Raw genomic sequence first — 22686 nt, forward strand, 5'->3', positions numbered from 1 at the left:
AGTAGGTAAGACTGCTCACCAGATACCTTGCAGTTGGTTACTGCATAAGCATGGTTACATGGCACTTTTCTTACCATGTGTGAACTGGATAGGCCACAGTGTACGGCATTAACAGCACAACTGGGTCACACTTTGTGTCATCAGCTCCAGTCAATAAGATCACATTCGCACTGCAGAAAACGTGCTCAAGATGAAAATCTGATCATCCAGTTTTCACTAGAGCAGTAAGTGCAATGACAAGGAGGTCTGCTATGCGAGAGTCCCACTGCACTGGATTTAGTTGTATTGTATTAACTAACTGGAGAGCAGAGGGCACCATTGCCCTTGCCTGCATTTAGGCCTTTAGCACCATTCCTCTGCCACCGACAATATCCCAGACCTCTAATGCAGGAAAGTGGGGAAACTATAACCTCCTGCACTAAAGCTATTTTGTGTGAAATTCCACGTGGGTCTAGTTCAATTAATCTGATCGAAAGATGCAAATGGTGTAGGTTCTCCTCCTAGTACATGTTTTTATGTGCATTCAACCATAATATTCATTAAAAGAACATCCCCCCTGGAAACAAATCTCACAGACTGTGTGGGCAGGATGGGAGAGTGCATGCTAATGGATGTCAACTAGGTATTATCCATTGTTACACTTGACAACTGCTTGACAGTCAAAATAGCAAACGTCCTTAGTCTTTCCCTTTTGAAGTGCATACTTCTCCACCTCACTGAATGTAAACCTAACTGAAAATGACTACAAGCAGGAGAAATTAAAACAAAAAATATGGGTTAAAACAACATTGAACTTCTGCTTGCTATAAAAACGTAGTTCAACGTTTCCAGACAAATGCAAAGACTAATACAAAAAAACAGTGCAGCAAAATTACAGCCTGATACGTTTAACTCAGTGTGTAAAAACCTGTGCTATAGCCAAAATATCTGGAATGTAACAACTTCTAAATATCAATTTAAAATGTTACAAAAAATACTTTGCAAGAGATGTAGTCTTCAGATATCAAGGAACTCGAGTTCGCTTAGTAAGTAGATTCAAAATTTCTTCACGTGATGGAAGGAAAAAGAGAGTCTTGGACGCTGAGTGAAAAGTGGTTTCTGCAACTTGAACGACATTATCAAAGTTATACTTTTGATTCCAAATAAATTTGTGAGAATCTTTAAAACCGCAACTGCTTTTGAAAGTGTTTCTGATTTCCTCGCTTAAACCAGTGGAATCATTTGACGAAGAACGTGCAGCTCTAGGGGATCTCGTGAAGCAAAATCAAAACATGTGAAGTTAAAAATATATTGGCTAACAGCGATTCACCGATCTTCCGTGAGTGATGGAATCTACATTCAATACAATACCAATTATTGTATGAAAAATGAGAAGCAAACAAGTGAGGAAGGAATTCATTTCAATTGTAGACAAAGCACTGCTGCCCTAAATTCATTACGTATCAACGAAACAGGACCACATTCTTTTTACCAGGAATAAAATTTGAAGACAGAAGATACTTCAAAACACACTTTGAATTATGGAAAAATAAAATAAAAATTCACCAGCTTTAATATGTTTTCAGTGATACCTCAAAAGCTGTTTACATAAACGTAAGGTTAAACTGTACGTTGTCTATATGGATAACTTTCTCTTTATATAGACCGACTATTTTACTTACATTTATAAACCATGGAAAAAATATTTTCATAGACACGGAAATTATTGAAGTGTTTAATAATGTGCCATGTTGCTAAGCTGAAACCTCCTTTGTGTAAAAAAAATGGATTGGAAAACATTATACCATATGATATCTCCACTATCAAAAACATTTCTAGCCAGGATTAGAAGATATATTATATATTCAGGTTTCCACAAAACTATGCTAAAGAAAGGTACGTTTAAGATATATGTTTGGGGCATTTTTTAAAATAGTACTCTTCAGTTATATATTTTACATTGCAAACTGTACACATACCCAGTGTTGTTTTGAACAACATAAGCAGGTGAGTTCGAAGATCATTTTTAAAAAACGTGAATGCCATCTTAAACTAAAATCCACAGAAAAAGTCTGAATAATGGAGACTGTAAGATTCCTTGATGGTACATAGTGCTAAATCTGGTAGTATTGAGAGCTGCATCTTTGGCATTGAAAAATCTGTACAACTATTAAACAAATTGTTGTAGTTTATACAGCTTTGACTTCCTGTTTTCTTCAAATACAAGGACAAAAACAAAACTGACCCAGAATGGAAAATGGGCATTAATGACGCTCTGCTATTTGCCAAGGACATCCTGGGTGCTCCCTGTTTATTTTGTTACTTAGGTGTGTGGTGTGGGCTGTAGGCATCAATATATAAAATCAACTAAGTTGTACACCTTTTCGGAAAATTATATATAATATATAATATATATATATATTTATATTTATTTAGAAGCTTTGAAATAGTACAGTAAACACTTTGAACACGGTGTATAAACTACAGAATGTCTTTGATATTTTGTGGGTCTGCAGATTAACAACATGTTTATGACCCACATGTGAACGGAACATGACCACAATCTCTTGTAAAGTTTGAATAGTTTGGGAAACACTTGATCACACAAAAATCATATAAAAACAGTCAGGTTTAAAACAGTGATATTGCATTCAGAATGCACATAGTTCTTCCATCTGAACGGTTGGCTTCTTGTGGTGAATATAAACATCGAAAGGGCTCAGTGACATTTTGGAGAACGATATATAGTGCTGTAAACAGGCACACACTTATCGGGGAGGCAAGTTCGGTGGCCTCTTAAGTTTCCTAGGTTCCACACATACTTCAACTCATTTCTCAGGCCTGCTGAGAGCAATTAGGTCCAATCGTTGGCCATGATGTCTCCAACAGCACACTAATCCTTCAAGTTAGAGAAAACTGGGAGGCCAAGATAATGAAGTTGAAAAGTTGATGCTTTTGTTGGTCGCCTTTTGTGCAAATCATGCTGCTTCTCGCAAGTCCTGCTCATTTGACTAGCATATCCTTTTCCGCGCTGTAGGAAAAAAATAGAGAGTGTTGTCAGAATAATAATAGCATATACATAATAAAATGTTGTGCTCATATGTCGCCACAAAATTGTCCCAATAAAAGCAACCTAATTATAAATGTTCTACAAAGATCTGTCTCATTGGCTGAATTTGTATATGTTAAAGTTTTTCCTTCGTTCAGCAACACAGTTAATGTTACATATTTTTAGGAGCCCGTGTAAAAGACATTCTAGAAAGTTACACATTAACTCTGGACTTGGTGAGGATGGGATCACTATCTACAGCAGATTATTACTGTGCCAATCAAATCTAGTTATACTTCAGACAGTGGGTGAGGTCTTACAGCTTAAATAGCTGCAAGATTCAAGTCTGCCTAGCCAAAATCAAAACAAGCAATGTAAACAAATAAGAACAAGAACTAAGACTGAAATAGCAAGATCATCTTGAACATTCAAGCAAATATGTGCTTCTGCATTGTGCATCCTCTTACTGGTTGCATGTCTGAAAAGTAAGGTAAAAATATGCAATAATAAAGACTCCACAATATGGACAACCACTATATTGTCAAAGTAAGAAGATGTGGAGCTAAAAATAACTAATTTACACCTGTCCATGTATATGTACATTGAAGAGGTTTTAATAGGTGATATTTTGTAGTACATATTGTGGCTGGTTTGTATTTAAACTTCATAAGTGTTGCACCACGCTCCAGCTACCATGCTTTCACTATATGGGTTTATACAATGAGGATTATGGAAGACTAGAACTCCAACTGAGCAATGTTGAAACTAAGTTTCTTAGTTAACGTAACTGTTCCTGAAAATACCTCTGTTTCTATACTTAGCTGATAGGACAGAGAGAAAATGCAATTTTACTATTCAGTATTCAGTCTGTCTATCGTAAGACAGGCCTTCACCCACGATCAAAACTGCCTCAACGTTAAAGAGGTAAATACTGGAATTACAGCAAATACTTACAGTAGGGCAAGCACTGGCAAAGCCAATACATTCCGCTTATGCAAAATCTATTGGCTTTGTCAGTATTTTTTAGCCTTGTTGTACAGCACAGCTTTTTTCCAACCATGTTGCACAGCAACCACTTAGCAGTACAACATGACAAAGAAAATATTGAAAAGAAAAGCACTATCAAGCGCCCGGCACTGACAATATGATAGCACTTTTTTGTACTGTTAGCCATACTGTACACCATGGCTAAAAAAGTAAGAATTGGTGTGTTTTAGCCCTTATGTACACCAGTGTGGCTGCTGTTCTGCATGGCTAAAGGTTAGTGGAGTGGCTTGTGGAGGGGTAAATTGGAGTGGGGTAGATTGGGTAGAATGGAATGCAGTAGATTAGGGTAAAGTGAAGTGGGGTAGATTGAAGTAGAGTGGTGTGCGGTAATGTGGGGGTAGAGTGGATTGGGTAGACTGAAGTAGGGTAGAATGTAGAAGGGTAGATTGGTGTTTGGTAGATTAGAGTGTGGGAATTAGGTTGATTAGAGTGGTAGATTGGAGTGGGTAAGATTGAACTGGTGTAGATTAAAGTGGAGTTGATTGGGTTAGATTAGAGTGGGGTAGATTTGGGTGTGGTAGATAGGAGTAGGGTAGATTGGGTTGAGTGGAGTAGGATAGATTGGAGTGGAGTTCGGTGGATTGGAGAAGAGTGGAGTTTGTTGTGCACTATAAAAAAAAAATCCTACATCCTCCCCTCTTACATGGATACTCAGCAGGATTGTAGAAGAAAAATAAACACCAAGCTTCCTCAGCAGCACAAGCTTGACATTTGACTTTTATCTTTGAAATAAGAAAAAACTTTTTTGTACTGTTTACTTCTATGAGTACCATTGCAATGCATGAATGAGTTTTTTTGTAAAGAATGCAACAATAACAGGACATTTAGCTTACGTTTTATTGTGTATGAAATTCCCCTTAGATTTGTGCGCTATGTGTCTTGTGTTGTCTTATGTGTGATTTTATTTTGTTTTACCTTTTTAGTGGGATATTGTGGGTGATTGCTGCATCTGTGCAGAGTAGGTGCTGGTGAGTCTAGCTGTCTCTGGCAAGTGAGTGACATCATTTGTGAGTATATATGTCTTTGCAATAAAGCCACACTTTCTTTATTTCCTATTTTACATAGTGTTGGTTGTTGTTGATTTATTTGTCAAGTTACTTTTATAAGTAAGAATCATGGTTAGCCACAGGATTACTTCTCAGCAGGTTGCTGGTGTGCTTTTTGAATCTTCCTCTGACCATGATTATGAGACTGACTCTGCATCTGAGGTAGAGGAATTAGTGCAAGATTATGGCAGTGAAATTACTGTCTGAGAGGAATCATTTGATGATGAAGCCACTCTCAGTGTGGATTGCAGTAACTGTTTTTGAGGAGGACATTGATGTGCCGATAGTGCTTCAAGAGGCACATGGCTTGCAGCCCAGGGCTGCAATGCTTCCCATTGAAAACGTTGAACTCTGGGTTACCCCGAACATGGTGCAGCCGGCTTTGAATGCCTTTACTGGTGTTGCGGGGTGTAGAGTGAATACTGAAATCTTTTTGCCTATACATTTCTTTCATTTTTTTATGGGCAATGTATTTGTGAGTGAAATTGTTGAGCAGACTCATTTGTATGCTGAACAGTATTTGAGGGACAACATTGCCAGACTTGGGCCCCGCTCTAGAGCTGCTGGTGCTTTCCTATAAATCGGGAAGAGTTGAAGAGGTTCTAAGGTTTAACTTTTTTGATGGGCTTGATAAGGAAGCCGTTAGTGTCTTCATAATGGTCTACCAGTCTCTTGATGGTAACAGCCATATTTCCGGCAATCATGAGTCGTGATCGGTATTTGCTTCTGCTTCAGATGCTGCATTTTGTTGATAATGCATTATCTTTGCCACAAAGTCAACCTGATTGTGACCACCTTTTTAAGATTTGGCCTTTCCGTGATCACTTTGTAGACTGATTTTCAAAGATCTATGTTCCAGAGAAAGAAATCATTGGTCCTTTTCAAGGCTGTATTTAGGCAGTACATTCCTAGCAAGAGGGCACATCATGGAATTATTGACCCCCCTGGTGGTTTGGCCATCTTCAAAGTTAACAAGAAAATTGTGAAGGGAACGTGGGAGAGGACGTTTTAACAAATGTCACCATTTGTACCTAGATAACTTCCACACTGGTGTGCAATTGTTCAGGGAATAGTTCAAAGTGGACACAGTTGTTTGTGGCACAGTCTGTTCTAACAGTAAAGGTTATTCAAAGGAGCTTGTGTGTAAAAACCTTGAGAGGGGACAGAGCAGTGCCTTGTGTAGTGATGAACTCCTAGCTGTGAAATGTGAAGACAGGAGAGATATCTACATGCTGACTACAATCTATGATGAAGGTATTTCACCTCTGACTGTTCTAGGCCCCAAAATCCAAAGCTAGGCACATTCCAAATAATGAGTCTGTTTTCAGTGGAAAAATGTGATGTGTCCACTTTGAAGTTTTGGCCAGTTTCCTGTCACGGGCACTAGGCCTAACCACACAAGTGAGGTACCATTTTATTGGAGATGTGGGGGAACAAAGAATAGCAGAACTAGTGTTGTTACCAATTGTCTTTCTCTTCGTATGTGCCTTCTAAATGTAAGACAGTGTATAAGAAGAATTCATTTTGAGAAATACTCTGTAATTCACATGCTAGTATGGGTACCCCCAAATTCAGAGATGTGCAATTAACCACTACTTCTAAACTCCATATTGTCTGCCCATTTTGAAAATACACAGGTTTCCTTGATAACTATTTTTACTCTTGATATTTTACCAAATGAATTGCTGTATGCCTGGTACACAATGAAAAACCACAAGGTACACCTCATTTATTGGCTCTGGTAAGTTGGGTTCTTGGACAAACTACAAGCCCTAGGGTATGTTGCAGTATAATGCGAAAACTGTGTTCAAAAGTTTGGTGTTCTGAATCTAGTCTGCCTATTCCTGAAAGCTGGGAATAGCCTTATTTCCAGTACTGCAAACTCTTCGTTGATGCCATTTACAGGGAACCGATGCTTTCTTCTGCAGCACTGTTTTCCCATTTTTCCCAAACAAAAACAACATTCAGCTGTATTTTGGCTGCTTCTCAGTCCCCTCAATGTGAATCCCCAAACCCTGGGTACCTTTAGAATCCCCAGGATGCACCCAAAAAGGATGCAAATTTGGTGTGGATAGCTTATGTGGACAAAAAGGTTATGGAGGCCTAAGCGCCATCTACCCCAAATAGCTAAAAAAGCATAAGCACAGGAGGGGGAAAAGGCTGAGCAGTGAAGGGGTTAAAGGAATGCTGTATGGTAAAGTGAAGCATTTCAGGTAAATAGTATGGGAATGGATTTGAATTTGTGCAGAAGCAAAGACCTGTAGAATAATACATGTGTAGGCTAAAAGGTCAGGTGAGAGTTGTGCTGTCAAGCCAGACCTAAATGTATGTGTAGGTTAATTTCTGTACTCTGCCTTTCTATGCTGCTGCCAACGAAAATTACAATAAATTATCTAGTTATCTAAAATACTCTAATGGAAGTATTATGTCATGTTTGTGTCCCTAAAAGATGAAGCTCAAGCAGCTTGATAGATAAAAAATTAATAATCACAGCTCTGTGGAAGGCAGGGATTTATTTGTGGAAGCACACAACTTATGCCCAATCACAACTTGTACTCTTGGCTTGACAACGTACGGGCACAGCTAAAGTCCCTATCTGGTGACAGTTGCATTGTCATGCAAGACTTTTAAAAACTGTGACAGATATGTGCAGCAGTTATGAGCAGAGAAAGAAAGTAAAATAAAGTGAAAGAGTTTACTTGTGGCTAATATGAAAGTTGCTTTAAGTGCCTAGTCTTAATAAAATAGATCCTGTCATCAAGACAATTTAGAACTTTTGAAATCTCAATTGATCAAGTGAACTTTCGAAAGCAGTGAAAATACAAGATGTTTTGTCACAAGCTAGTTCTTTTTTTTAGTAATCTCTGTATGATCTGTCACAACATTTCACATTCAGATATTACAATGAGACCTATGAGTGAAAAAATATCAGACAGCTTGTGACGTTGGATCCACCACTTCATGACTATATTGTCACAGGGTCTTCACGGGTTGAAGAGGATAATGTAACTTTTAGCTCTTGCAATGGCACCTTGCTAGATATCACTGATGGAGGGCTGGCAAAGGACGTAAATGAGTCCCAGTATACTTTTCCAGACCAAACGTTTTGTTCAAATTAATTACCTATTAACTATATTAATTTCTAGGAGGTACTAAAATATTTTTCATTTGTAGAGCAAGCATCCACCTACACATTTTCATAGCCTATGATGTACAGAAATCTTATTCACAAATAGTGGTGAATGGTGTATGCCTAATACTGGTAGATTACATGTTTACATTGTATGGTCTCTCTTCTTTGTTGCATGCATGAAACCAGTGAAGCATGACATTGCTGCAGGCTTAACATGGCTTCTTCATCACAGAATCAATGCAATGCTTACTGATTAAAAAAAAAAAAAAAAAAAAGCACTGTATTGTTCTATTGGCTGAAGCACCTTTAAAACTGGTAGTCATTAGTTTGCAGTACCCTGCATTGCAAGTTTGGAGTACAAATGACGTTATTTCATCACTGCATGCTTACACGAACATGCTCAATGGGGAAATAACTAGTTGAGATAAACGCAAATCATTTTTTTCACCTTTTAGGATCTCTTAGTAGGAAAGACTATTGTGTTTCGGGGGGGGGGGGTAAGAATAAATCTGACTAAAGATGGGTAAGACATTCATAAGAACGGTTCAAACAACAGTGCTGCACAGACAGGTCTTCAACGTACAAGAACAATTAAAAAGTATATGAAAGAACACGCAGGGTGCAAGGTTATAAAGGAGGGGGGAGAAGTGACAGTGCAGAAGAAAGTACTGATAAACCACATGCCATTTTGAATTCAACATCTAAAAAGCTCTGTTGCTGAGGTGGTTCATCTCTAAGGGGCTGAAGATCATAGTTACAGACCCTTCTGACCAGGTATCCAGCTTGCTTCTGCAAAAAGATAAGGCTCTTCATAAAGCCAGTGTTGTCCTGCACAATTTGTTTTCTTTTAAAGGATGAAAAGGGGCTCATTAGTGTTCCTCCCTTTCTATTCTCTGGTTCATTGTGTGTATCATTAATAAATCTTACCAGCTAATCTGGCGGTTGAATGCAGATTTAAGGACACTTCTCACATTTACAAGGTTGGACTGGGACATAGACTAGGCCTGGGCACCACTATAAACAATAGTCCCCATTAGGGAACCCGTTAGCTATAAAAAGTGGCCCACATTTGTATGTGTACTTTGCAAACTATGAAAGGCTGCATGCCTTTGTGCTTTCTGCAGGCAGTGTTTGTGGTAATATCAGGGAAATCAACAGTAAAAAATGGCCCATCTAGCCATAAAACAGGACCACAAACTTCTAATAAGTCGGCCCACACCCTGACCTGTCAGAAAAGCTCATTGGGCACTGCCTGATTGGCCAGTAAGCCAATCCGACCCTGATTCACAATTATCTGTGATACCTGACTCTAAAGACCTGCAAGCTGAGGCGGCACATCTAAAGAGCATGTGCTACAAGAAGCCATTCCATCAGTTGAGTTGCCACTTAAACATTCATCAAAACCTAGGAATCGTGAATACACAGCCATACTGAGACTACACAACCAGCGTCAGCTTCATCACAATTCAAACAAGCTTTGGCGAAGCCAGTAATACTGATTTTAATGTGCTAATCCATTTAAACTGCATTAATGCTTGTCTATCTCTTCATGTATTACCATATTAAAGACAGAATACTTGTTGATTAGCCACTGCTTGTTTTGTGTTTAGCAACTAATTGTGCACTGCTATGCGTGTGGCTGTCCCGGTGTTTGTGGCGGGTGCCCATTCTACTTAAATTCAATGTCCTACTTGAATGAAGTGGCCTTTGTGCAGATAAAATATTTTAAAACACTTACGTTCTTAAGGAATCCGCCATATTTTTCGACTTTATTTGATGCTACATAATTGACATTCTATCGGCTTTACCAGATTTCATAGGGGTTTGTCTTCTTTAGGGCTTTTGTACTGAACTTGGCATGTTGGTAACTAGTCATATACAATATTTTTTTGTAGGCATTTACAAAGGAAAAATGTTTTTTTTATTGTCTAAAAGATGAGAAAACTATGCAGCCAGCTGAAAAAGAAATAATATGAACGTTTGGATATGTATAAATTCAGTAAGTAGCCAAACAGCATCATTAGAACAAAATGAAAATGAAAACGCAATCACCACAAAAGTGGAATGAGAGAGGAATGCCAAACGGCAGGTTCAAACGAAAGGGGAAATAGAGCACAACGGAGTAAAACATGCAAGGAAGGCTGCGAGAAATAAAATAAGTGAGTTTTCTGTTTGAGATATATCTAGTGCTGTGACAGCACCCCCTAAATAAAATGAGAACATTTTGGTGAAAGGAATTTTTATTCCTAAAATTGTGTGACCTTTTGTTTTTTTGATAGCTTTTCGATTTTTCAATCGCCTAGTCACAGGAAAGTGGGAACTGTTTCTAAAGCACTGCACATGGAATCTGCGATCCATAGACATCACTTTGGTGCTTCGAAAGAGAATGATTGACGTTGCAGTGGAGCTTTTCATCAAACTTCACAAGGAGGTCGCTGGCCGAGGTGGGGAAAGTGGCTGTTATGGTCGTGAATTCTGTTGTTACACTTGTACACATTTGCATGCTTAGCAAAAGCAATGTATTTATTTGATAGTAAAGACAGGGAGTAGACAATATAAAGAGGTAATTCATTCCATAATGAACATGAGGTGTGCACCCTAAATATCGATCCCAGAATATCCATGGGACACAACATAGAGGACAAAATATTTAAAAAAATATTGACAGGTACGTCAGTCTACATTTTCTATACTTAACTCTGCAATACATATATCTTCAAGGTACGCCGATGTGAAGTTAGGAATAGTAAATCCATGCTTCCCTATATGCACTTACTTTTCAATATTATCTCCCTCGGTAATCTGTTCTCGATATTTTTGTACCACAATATTCTGGGTGTCGATATTCAGTAGCAGAATTGAGCATGAGATAGAGGTGGCCTCGGACAGTTGCTTGGGGAGACAAGACACAGAGAGGGAACAACAGGGGACCTTGCATGTTTATAAGTAGGGGAACCACATCTGGCATGAGGAGGACATCAGCAAAGTTTAAGAGATGCGAGAAGGTAAATGGAGTAACAAACATCCTAAATGAAAATTGCAGGAGTGTTTAAAATCTAAGACATTGAAAATGTGGAGTAATGTTGAGACTGATAGTGTGATGAAAGTAACGTTTGTGTGTCTCAGCTGAAACAAGTAGCTCACTTTACTAAGAAAAAAAGGTATGAATCACTTTCTGATCAGTGTTTATAGGTATCACATACTGGTATAAATGGGTACATGCATCAGCCCACCTTTGGTTAGGTGCCTCTCTTTGCTTAGAAGTCCGTGACATGGCAACCCTGGAATAGTTTTTCACTTTAATCCTCCAGTCAATGTCTATATAATACAGTAAAAAGAAAACGTTTTGGAATTATAGCATTCTAAAGAAATTTTGGGCATATGTGATTTTATGTGCTATTTACTGAATCCATATTATTTTCTATTAAGTACATGCTAGAATTTGGAGACGTGAGTATTCTTTGCAACACTTGATCCCGTGAGTATGCAAATGTATTTAATTTACACACATAAATGTATTTTATCGAACCGTCTTTATCGCTTTCCAAGATATTCATTTATCACATTAGGAAGATAATATCAAATTAGAACGTCCTGCTATGAAAACATATTCCTAGTAGACGTTTATGAGCTCACTGTGAAATTACATGTAACGCAAAGATACTGCCTCTCAAATAAATGTGTAATTTTTTATTTTTTGAAAGCGGAGGGACTTTGATGTGGTTTTGTGGATGGAAAAAGAACAGATCGTTGGTAGTATTAGTACATGGTTACGCGCAGTTCCTAAAATTGCTTATTTCTTTAACAACGAGGATGTGCTCCTCCACTATTATCAGCATTCATATGAACTTTGCTTCAAAGAACAAACCTGTTGCACAAAAGGAATCAAAGCAGTGAAGCACCATCTTTCCTGATAATAAACATTTTCTATTATATCACCAATCACAACAGATTTGCCTCTTCCGTCTTCCAGCCACATCCTAATAAAAATCCTAGACTACCTGATCAACTTAGAATATCAAGAAAAACGTCGAAAAGGAAAGTAACAGTGATCCTTGGATAAACAAAGAAGGAGGTAGATCTAACCTCAGGGGCATTTTGAAAAGTAAAACTTAATTGCACTCCAAGCACAAACCTCCCTCCAAGACATTATAAAGGCTTCAGAAACTGCAGAGATGCCTACGAATGTACTGTTCATAATATTATAAAATACTGTCCACAAGTCATGTACTGTGAATTATCAATTAGGTGAAATGATTTGTTTTCTTGGTACGGTCACGAATGTGTTGCAAACTCTTGGCTGCTTTTTGAAGTGACATGTCCTGCTGCGGAAAAACTTGTTATTCCCACATTCTGCATCCATAGAATATTTTACCTTAAAATATGGAGGTGGGGCCAAGCCAGATTTGTGGATGCAATATACCTTTAACAAGAGTTAGATCTCGTGACTATTGTACACTTAGCCTGGTCTGACATGTCCACTGCACTAGCCTCTTCTCATTCAGGGAGTCCATGTGGAAGAATAATGGAAGCTAATGATAAGCTGCAGGTGGTAAATGTACATAGTAATGTGATGGATTTGTTTAACTTAGTCCTGGGGTTACCTAATCTCATGAAAAGCTAATATGGTCCCTCCGAAGCATTATTCTCTCCTTTAAAAAAAAACGATTTCCTATTACTTGTCCGTGACCATCCAGAATTGTCTTTTTGTTTCTCCTCAAGCGCCTCAGATATATAGGCTGTTCCAGGAGAACTTTTCTATACAACTAAAACCATCTGAACCGTGGGCAAGTACAAGCTTCTGGAAAATAATTTTAAAACCTAGAGAAAACTGTACATTAATCAGTTCAACTATTAGAGAAAGACCTTAGAGAGAGGTATCCCTTACTGTTGCCTCCATCCCTGAAAAATAATAAATATAGTCTTAAAATGGTGGATGGAATCCAGCAGCTCTTAGAATCATGAAGGTAAAAGCCAAAGTGAAACGGATAAGTCTAGTCCAATCAAAAAATATACTTCAGGGAAATGATATATGTCTGCACCAGCCAAGCACTGTGCAGGCTAATCCTGCACAAAATGAGTTATTTTTCGATAGAGTTAAACATGCTTTTAATTGTGACTTCTTGAAAAGCATATTAGAAGCTTCTTTACACAATCTTCTTCAAATGTTACTGTTCACTTTAGTTCACTCTAAATTTCACAGCTAAATATAAAAATTAAAACAAGGTCGAGTAGAGTTCTTTGTGCATTATGATAAGCACTTCTATTAACAAAAAAAACTGTTTTTCTGATTGAGTACATTTGATACTAATGTTTGACCAGAGCTGTCAGATTCTAAAAACAAAAACAGGAAAAATACTCCAGTAAATGTACTTCTGGAGTGAATTTGCCGCCGTTTTGGAACTCACCGAAAATTCCAGGATTGTTCATGAGAAGTTGTGATTCCTAGGGACAGCTCTGTAATCCGTGGCATTTTCTCTGATTGTATGGGTGAGATTAGAGAAAAATGGGAACTGATAACCTTTGGTGCACTTAAATAATGTATGTGACCTCACTGCTGACAAAAAGGATTGATTGTACCTGGGATTTTTTTAGGCTATCACTCATGGTACAGTGAGGCTATGTGAATGAAACCCTAAGATGAGCTACATCAGACTTCTCTTTGTAACTAGCCACAATAACATACACTCCAAATGCATTAATTGCAGCTGCGCTGCCACTCTTAAGAATGTCTTGGAAATACATGTTAAGAGTAGACCAGAAATAAACAGAATATGGAGGCAGACAATAACTACCAGACCCTTGTCAATTCTCCTCATTTTCACCACATTGAACCTCTTTGCGTTCACTCTTAAGTTTTGATTTTGCTAAAAGTTATTCCGACAAGCTTTTAGAACCGTCTACCCACACAAGCAAAAGTAGCTTCATTCTTCTAGACGTAAACCTTTATTTTGAAAGCACAATAAAAGTAAATTAAATGAAAAAAAAAACTGAAAGCGAGCAATATCTGCTTAAAGTTCAAATCAAACCTGCATTCTCTGCTCAATCATGATGTATATTTGAAGTATGAATATAACACCAATTATATTTTTGTCAATATAGCACTTTCTACAGCCATTTCATAAGTCTGCGAGTATGGCTACTTAAATCAATGGCGCTCATTGTATCAACTTGGAAAGTGTGGGAGGCTTAGCATGTGTTGCTAACATTATTATTTGTGGCCTTCAGGTAATACACAGATCACAGCACCATGTGCTCAAAACCTGTAAATCATCTCAATGTCTAGCACATGTTTTATACTATAGTTATGTACGATAAGTTAATGTTGCATAGTAGCACTGGGGGAAAAAATTACTTAGATCAGAAAACCTACAGTCACATTTATAGGCACACTCGTTGCTTTCTTTCTGAAATAGAGTATTTGTATGCCTAAACAGTAATTATATTAATACATATCTACTATCTCAAAAAAGCATAACGGCAGAGGTTCCAGACTGACCACACAATTACAGCAGTAGGGGATAGATGATTTGCCACCACACGGCCAGTGCACCCAATGTGCCACAATAACAGGATTATTTATTTTAACCCAGGTACCTTTTATACATATGTGGATTGAGAACAGTTCTAAGTACTCAGTTCTCATATATTATATTAATAATGACCTTTTTAAACAGTCAAAATAACAGCAGACTTAAGCCACACAATCACTAAGAACTATTCTGAACTGTATATATAGATATGGAAATCTTTGAAACAAGTTCATTGACTTGGATAGCCAAAACTATCTTTTCGCTTGAAACTCATAACGAAGGGCCGGTTACACGTTAAATTATATGGACAAAAAACTCAGGCCTGAGGAAGCACTGTACTAAAAACCACATAGGCTGAAACATCAATGACAACGTTTGCATAGCCAAAGGGTTACATATAATCACATGAAAGTAGTCGACTGGCACATGCAGTTACCCCCACTTTATAACAGGAGATCACGTAGTACAAATGCCATTTTTCAATATCAGTACACACAAGTCACGTTATGAAATTATTTATCGCATGTGTCCATCATCTTGCAAGACGAGAACACTGTATTATTCAGCAAAGTGAACGGCACAAAAATGACAGTATTCTCCACTACCTGCGTGTAATTGTGAAACCCCTGTAAACCCCTTGCAAAGTCGTGTGGCCTCCATCAAACATAAAACTTTGACACACGAACATTAAGCTGTTTCACGGTAGTGTTCCCTTTAATTGGTTTCTATGTGATTATTAAATAGCATTCGTTTGCTTTATCTCCTGCAGTCATGTTATTCATACAGAGCACTTGACAATTAAACAGTTTATGGCTATACATGCCTTCTCACGTCATCTTCCACTCTCCATGTGTCCATGTATCAAGAAGTTAGCACTCCTTGGCTACTAGTGCCTTCTCACGTCACCTTCCACTTTCAATGGGTCCATGTATCTACAATTCCAATCGGTTTTGCTTTTATACAGAAATACACAACTGAGGTACAGCTTTTGCAACAGTGGTGCAAACGTCTCTTTTTCTAAATCCAGCAAGGCAGAAGCAATGCAAGCTTCCGTTTCTCACAGTATAATACTTTAGTGTGGCTTGGGCCGCAGAAGCAGAGACGTCCCTCCCTCATGGAATGTCTAGTGAGCAGACAGTAGCATCCCCTTGCCCTTTTAACTAGGAGCAAACTAAAGACACAACATTGAGCCTGTTTACATGATTGAATCTATTTAAATGTCACGCTAAGCACCTACTTCCAGTCAGTGCTTAATTTGAGCCGCTGGTTTCCAGTACTACGCACCAGCACTTCATTTTCAACTCCGGCGCTTGTGGCAGCCCGCACATTTTGATGGTGTCTGCTTAGTTTACAGATGTTTATTAATTCAATATACATTGAAAATGACACTTACCTGCTGCCCAAGCCATTCTGTTTAGCTTTGGAGGCCTGGAATAGCGTGAATTGTCACACTGGCAGGAGTGTGGTGGTCAGCAATGGAGTTGGTACTGCCATTGGCAGCGCTGCCAGGGGCAATGTGTGGTACAAGCTGCAGTGGCATCCTGACGAAAGCCCTGGGACGTATTTTTTTAATTTATTTTTTTAACAAATGAAACACTGGTTCCAGTCTAAATCAGCACATGCTTGACTGGGGTCCCGGTTACTCTCCTCCCCAGTGGCCTGCGCTCCCAATTCACTTAGAGCGGTAGTGGAGTGCCATGATACATGCCAATATACACATAATTAATAACTGTATTCCACATGGTAGTTGGTTGCAGGTAGCCTACGCTGCCGTTCAAATGCTAACAGTGCAGTGATGCAACCAATCACTAGGCTGCAGGTGAGGCTGGAGGATGAATTGGACACTTGACAACAGCAGAACCAGATAAATCATTGCTGGCAATATGGATCAAATGAGCAATATGGACATGGACGGACAGGCACCCAGCACCATGGGGAGACGGGACAGAACAGTATACACAGAATTAACAGAGGGTCAGGTTGGTGGCCTTGAGTTAGGGCAAATAGGGCACACTCAAAGGAGTGTGGGAAAGAACACTAGTAAGTTCTATTCTTAACTGTATTGCGCCATTGTTCCATGTGTGACTCTGCTTGTAGTATGACTCCTTGCCACAGAACTAGAAATAGGACCATAATGGGATTTTACCCATTGGGCTAAATGTCATTTTAAGATGGCATTGAAAAATGTAATTAGAATGGATCAATGTGCCATCATTATAGAGAACTGAATGCTTTATTGTCCATGCACAATGAAAGCACTCCTCTGACAAAAAGTATATACGATGCTATCCGCTACTTCGTGAAGTGCTATTTTTTTTTCTTTATGCACATCAATCCAAAGGTTTCCTCTTGTGGTGCTAATGTACTAAAAAGCCAAGACTTAAACGAAGGAATATGCCTGTACCAAATGGAGGAGGAACTTTGACTAGAAGTACTTCATAAAAGGAGAAAATATACTCAAGGAAGCATATGTTTCTCTTGTGTATGATACAGTGAATTTTAGGTCGAGAATAGCAGCGCTAGTGCTGCGTTTCCGACGTGTTGGTATCTATGTGGGCTTTTAACCACACCCACCACACCCATCACTTTCACTCAGTCGCTGGCTTACCTTTCAAAAATCATTTGATGACATTGGTAAATGCTTTACCTTTGTCCCACCATTGGGCGGTTTTGCTACCGCCTTGGGGACCGACCCCGTTACATGGATAATGGCACGTTTGCCAGATTTTTGACAGCGACCAAACTTCTTTTTCATTTCATGTCTCTTCTTCATGCTCATGCTCATGACTGCCATGGCACTTTGAATTTGCCTATGTCAACTTTTTTAATGTTCATTTTTAATTTATGTGGCAAGAAAAGACCAGTTAGGAATGTACAAAGCTACTAGCTCTAACTCAAGCAAACATGAGACCCATTGCATTGCAAATTCTTGCTGTGATAGATCAGCAGGAAAACCAAAACACAGGCATTATGATTACAGACCAGCCACCAGGACAGGGATGTAGGGAGGGCTCAAGTGTGAAGCACAGCTGCTTTTGTTATTGGAGGCCAATATTGCAGCACTGCTGCAACACCAGCCCCCAGTAAAAAAAAGACCCCCACCGCTGCAAAACCAGTCCCCACCCTTCCAGCCTCTTGGGGGAACGCTCAGTGTCCGTTACGGCAAGTCTGGCCCCAGGACTAACAGCATGCCCATCACAATACACAATAATATTCTCCATGCTATTAATTCTAGTATTTTTATTCCCATTAAGAACACATTACGCCCAAACAAAGCTGTCAAACTATGATACCTATGAAAAAGCGCTCTCTTGCCCCAACGGGTTTGGCTGGCACTATATAAAAGTTCATAAATAAATGAGATTTGGGACCTTTCCTGGATTGCACCTGTAGTTTGGTAAACCAAATATACATAGTTGCAGAAATGCTGGCCATATGAAGAAAGAACTCTGTTCGCAAGAGAGCATTTGAAAGTAAAGTTTTAAAGGAATAATTACTTATTTTCTTTTATAAGATATTTTAATGCCATTTTATTGGGCATTCATAGAATCTTCCTTTTAAAACTGTCTTAGCTGGTGACTCAAAGCACAAACTAGCCTGCACAGTGTTTGCAATTAAGATGTTCTCGGTTTCATAGCCATTGTACTTTTAATGCAGTCTTAGATGTTGCGCTTTCCTTACAAACGTGCATCCTTTATTCAATCGAAGTTTATAAATAGATACAAAATACCCTTCCCAAAGTTAACAATCCACTTAAATATAGAATGCCCTGACATATAATCTCTACATTTGGGACACAGTGGTTCTAAAAGCATAAGGGCCTGTGATTATGATTTCCATTTGTGTGTACTCTGGAACAAAGTAGCACACACAACAGCAAAGATTCAGGGTCTATGTCCTTGGACATTTTCACTTACATTTGATTTCAACAGCAAAGATTTCAAGCTAGGAGAAGCAAGACTGATGAAACTTCACTGCCTAACTTACTAGGAGATAGCTCTCTTAATGTTCTAGTAGCTTCAGGAAGATAAGGATCTGTTAAACGAAGACTTGATTTTATGTCAAGTAATAGTAATCAGGACTTAAAATTTGATTTTCAGTAAAGTAAACACATATGTCCATGTTTCAATAATGTGTTATGTTTAAAATATTACTGAAATTATTAATTTCCAGCAAAACACATAACTCAACATATAGAGGCCTGCGGTTATTGATTGCCTTACCACTGATGTGAAACAGGCCTTCTTCAAGACATAAGGTTCTCTATTCATAAAAGAGACCTCAGTATAGAGGGAGGGTAAGCTGGCAGTCCACATGCTTCCCAGTGTGGTTGTCCATGCTGAGTATATTCTGCACAAGCCCAATCCCTTTATTGCCCCATAACTCCTGTAAGCCACATAGATGAATGCACTGGGTCAATTTCAGATCAAAACGACCGTGGACCTATCTGAACATGTGGTTGGGTGGAAGGTTGTGGTGGACTCCCTTAAAGGGCCTTTCATGATAACAAAGGAGACTTAGAGCCTCATTACAAAGCGGGTGGTCCAAGCATCGCCAGCCTCACGGTGGCGGCCAAACTGCCACAACTGTTGTTGTCCGACTGCCACATTACAAGACTGGTGGGTGGCACCATAAGGGGACCGCTGTCTCTGCAGTGAACATTGCTCCTGATGGGTAGATAGAGGCCGGAGTAGTACTCAGCCCCGGCAGTGCTGAACTACGTGCTGCCTGGCTGATTACAACACAGATTTCCTCCAGTCTTTCCAAGGAAACCCAGTGCTGGGGACCACAGGGGGGCCTGCACTGTCTCTCTTCTGAGCCCCCTTATACAATTTTGAGCCACAATGGCTCCTGTTCAACCATATATCTTTTTGTGTTGCCTGTCTACCTATGTACCTGTGGGCCATATTCGCTCCTACTGCCCATTGTGTCCACCAGACCTTTCTTAATGAGGCCAATGGCCACCATTTTCTCTCTCTTCTTCTGCACCCTTTTGCTGATATTCTTTGATTAAGCATCGTTCTACTTTTAGTGTTTCCTTGGATTGTAAAAGAGGTGTGTTGAAAATGTGAAACTCCAATGTAGTATCTGTACATCAACTCTAATGCCAGTAATTCTGTCTCTCATGCATTACATTTCTACCCCCATTAGGTTCCTGCACCAATCCTGCCTTTAACAGCTTCGTCCCTCTGAAAATTTAGCACCCTTTAGTCTCCTCGTTCTCGTTTTGCGATGAAATGATAGTACTGACCCACCGGTCCCTGTAAAATGTGTGGCAGCATAAAATTCATGCAGGACTGAATGTGAGTAAACAGACCAGCGCACTGTAAGCACATTAAAACAAGTATCTGGCTATTAGTGTGTTACCCTTTTATCTGACTGTGCTGTTCTTTTGTATCTCTTTCTGTTCATGCATCTATAATCCTCTTGCATCTCCCGCTTTGCCTTTACATCCTGTGTGTTCCACTTATCTGTGTACAGTTTCAGCCTCACGGCTTTTCCATGTGTTTCTCTGTGCTGCTTCTACCTACGTGCTTATCTCTGAATAGCTTCTCTCTGTGCACTTTTGTCCTCTTTGAATCTCTTAGCCCTTCTTGTCTACTTTGCTTACCACATAATAATTCAATTTATATAATGCACCATGTAAAGAACGATAATCCAAAAAATAACTGGAATTGCTAATAATACAAAAAGAGAATCACGAGAGAAGGAAACTCCTCTAAAGTAACTTCCCAACAAACATTCATTAATACTAATACACACGTCAGTCCAATTACATCACTAATTGCCCCTTTTTCTATTTTCTATGCAAAGCGTAATTTCACTGCATCTCAAACTTAATAATCATACAAAATACCAGCACAGAACCTGCCTGGGGGGTAAAATGACTCCTGCGAGACATTTTCTGCTCGACATAGTCTCTCACTGTAAAAAGGTGCAACATTGTGAAAAAATGTAGAGATGAAGTTTGCAGAATTTAACACAGGCATAATAAATATTTCACACAGGCCTAATTGCATATTACTTTTTTAAATGTATGGCTTAGAAAGGTTTAATTCAGATAAACCTCGAAACGTCTGTTCCTGATGTAAATTACAATCCTCGTGATCTCGCTACAGCCCACATTCTTCCTTGGTCAAATTAGAAATTTATTAATGCTGGACAAAGTACACAAAGTAGATAAAAATGTATGTAAATAACACATTACAGTACATAGTATTTACATAGGAGGGGCTCAAAATAGGCCATTAATGCATACCTTGAACATCGTTGTCACATCTAGCAATGTTCCCACCGCCTCTAATCTCATATCTGACTTTTCAATCCACAGCCATACTTCTCTGCGAGAATTACCACTTATGAATCGAAGATAAATATAAATCAATGAAGTGCACAGCACACGAAACCAGCAGTACTTTAGCCTCGAGTGCAGCAGAAGCCTTCACACTCAATACACGCTGTCTCTATGGGTCCATGTGTTTTGTTGAACTGTTAGTGTAGATGAGTAATGATGCTCCTTCAACATTTTGAAACCAATAGGACAACAAAGGCCACACCACAGCAATATTCCTAAAGCCAGGAAGTATTTTACATCTAGTAGCATGAATAAGTGGCTGTAATAAGAGATAACCATACAGAATATTGAAACGATAAAGGTCACACAAAGGTGCTCTTATTTTGGAATCCACTTTAGGGTGACATCAAATAACAATCTAAAATACGTGCACAAATCTACAAGATGTACATTACGGATTTTCAGTTGGAACTTCTGCTTCGTTCTGCCATAAGCCAGGATTGTTGCTTTATTTTAGTATGTCTGAATTCCAGTTCTACTGCAGTAAGTTTAGGGCAGCAGATAACACGATGTCAGAGACAGAAGTGTTGCTGTGATCTAGACAGTATCCTTCTTTATCCCACCTAGGAATGCTTCTGTATTCACCAAATACACACAGATTACTAAATGGGCAAACTACAACCTTCTTATGCTCCTTCGAGTTGATATTTGCTAGGTGAACGTAACATAATTTTCCACCCATCGACAAACTCATGTATCTAGATGTAACTTAACAGACCTCGGGGACTACCCCACGTTTACCATATGCATTATAAAAATCTCATTCATCTTGACAAATGCTGTACTAGCATATATGCAGAGGCAATAGGAGGATGGTGTCTCAACATAGTGGAACATCCCATCCTACAGCTCACATTTGTGACGACTAAGGAGCCCCTTTTTTCATACCAATCTGACATTAATCTATAGTAGTTATAGCAAAGTGTTTTTCCTTTTTCAAGCAATGCAATTAAATTAATACATAGAGGCTTTGTTTAGGTGATGCATTTTTATGGATTGTTTAAAGTTCTGCCTCTTTCAAATAGTTTGGTGTAGATTTCAAAAGCCAATATACCAACTGAAGGACAAGCACATGAGCTGAGATGAAGGACATGTCTGAATTTATAGGCAACACGTGACAGACGAAGTTTTGCATCAATGAGTGCATGAGCTATTGCTTGTGATACATTTTGTTTATTTACAGGGGGCTACAGGCCTGCCCACAGCTTACAATTGATTTACTGCATCATTGCTCTCGTTTCCTTGCTTCTCTTAAGTGAGAGCATGCTGGCTTCACATCCTTGTCATGTGTTTGTCCCTTCCCAGGTGTTTGGCTCAAGTATGGCTTCCTTGCCCAGTGTTTGTCCACTGCTTGCATATTCAAGGCTATTTTTTTCTTTCAGTTTCAGCACTCCACTAGGCTCCTGTGTTTGCAGGCCATCCCCTCCCGTTGTGCTCTACTCCATTGTTACTTGCTCGTGTTGTTGATTCCCACCCCTACCATCTCCCTGTCTTGTTTTGCTTGTCCCATTGTTGCTTGCCCCTCTCATATCCCATGCAACCCC

General features: G+C 39.0%; 1 protein-coding gene across 2 annotated transcripts in view; it reads right to left on the bottom strand.

The window, feature by feature from the left end:
• Positions 1-2387: 2387 nt before the first annotated feature.
• Positions 2388-22686, bottom strand: part of PCDH10 (protocadherin 10) — a 56639-nt gene continuing 36340 nt past the window's right edge. The window contains exons 5-6 of one of the 2 annotated variants that reach the window (XM_069242123.1): positions 11488-11572; positions 2389-3010 (exon numbers count right to left, since the gene is read on the bottom strand). In XM_069242123.1, coding sequence (XP_069098224.1) covers positions 2983-3010; positions 11488-11572 — 113 coding nt within the window. In that variant the 3' untranslated portion in view covers positions 2389-2982. Of the gene's footprint in view, positions 3011-11487; positions 11573-22686 lie in introns of both variants that reach the window. The other variant, XM_069242125.1, reaches the window with a different exon arrangement.

This window comes from Pleurodeles waltl, chromosome 1_2 (genome assembly GCF_031143425.1).
Source record: "Pleurodeles waltl isolate 20211129_DDA chromosome 1_2, aPleWal1.hap1.20221129, whole genome shotgun sequence".
NCBI classification, from domain to species: Eukaryota; Metazoa; Chordata; class Amphibia; order Caudata; family Salamandridae; genus Pleurodeles; species Pleurodeles waltl.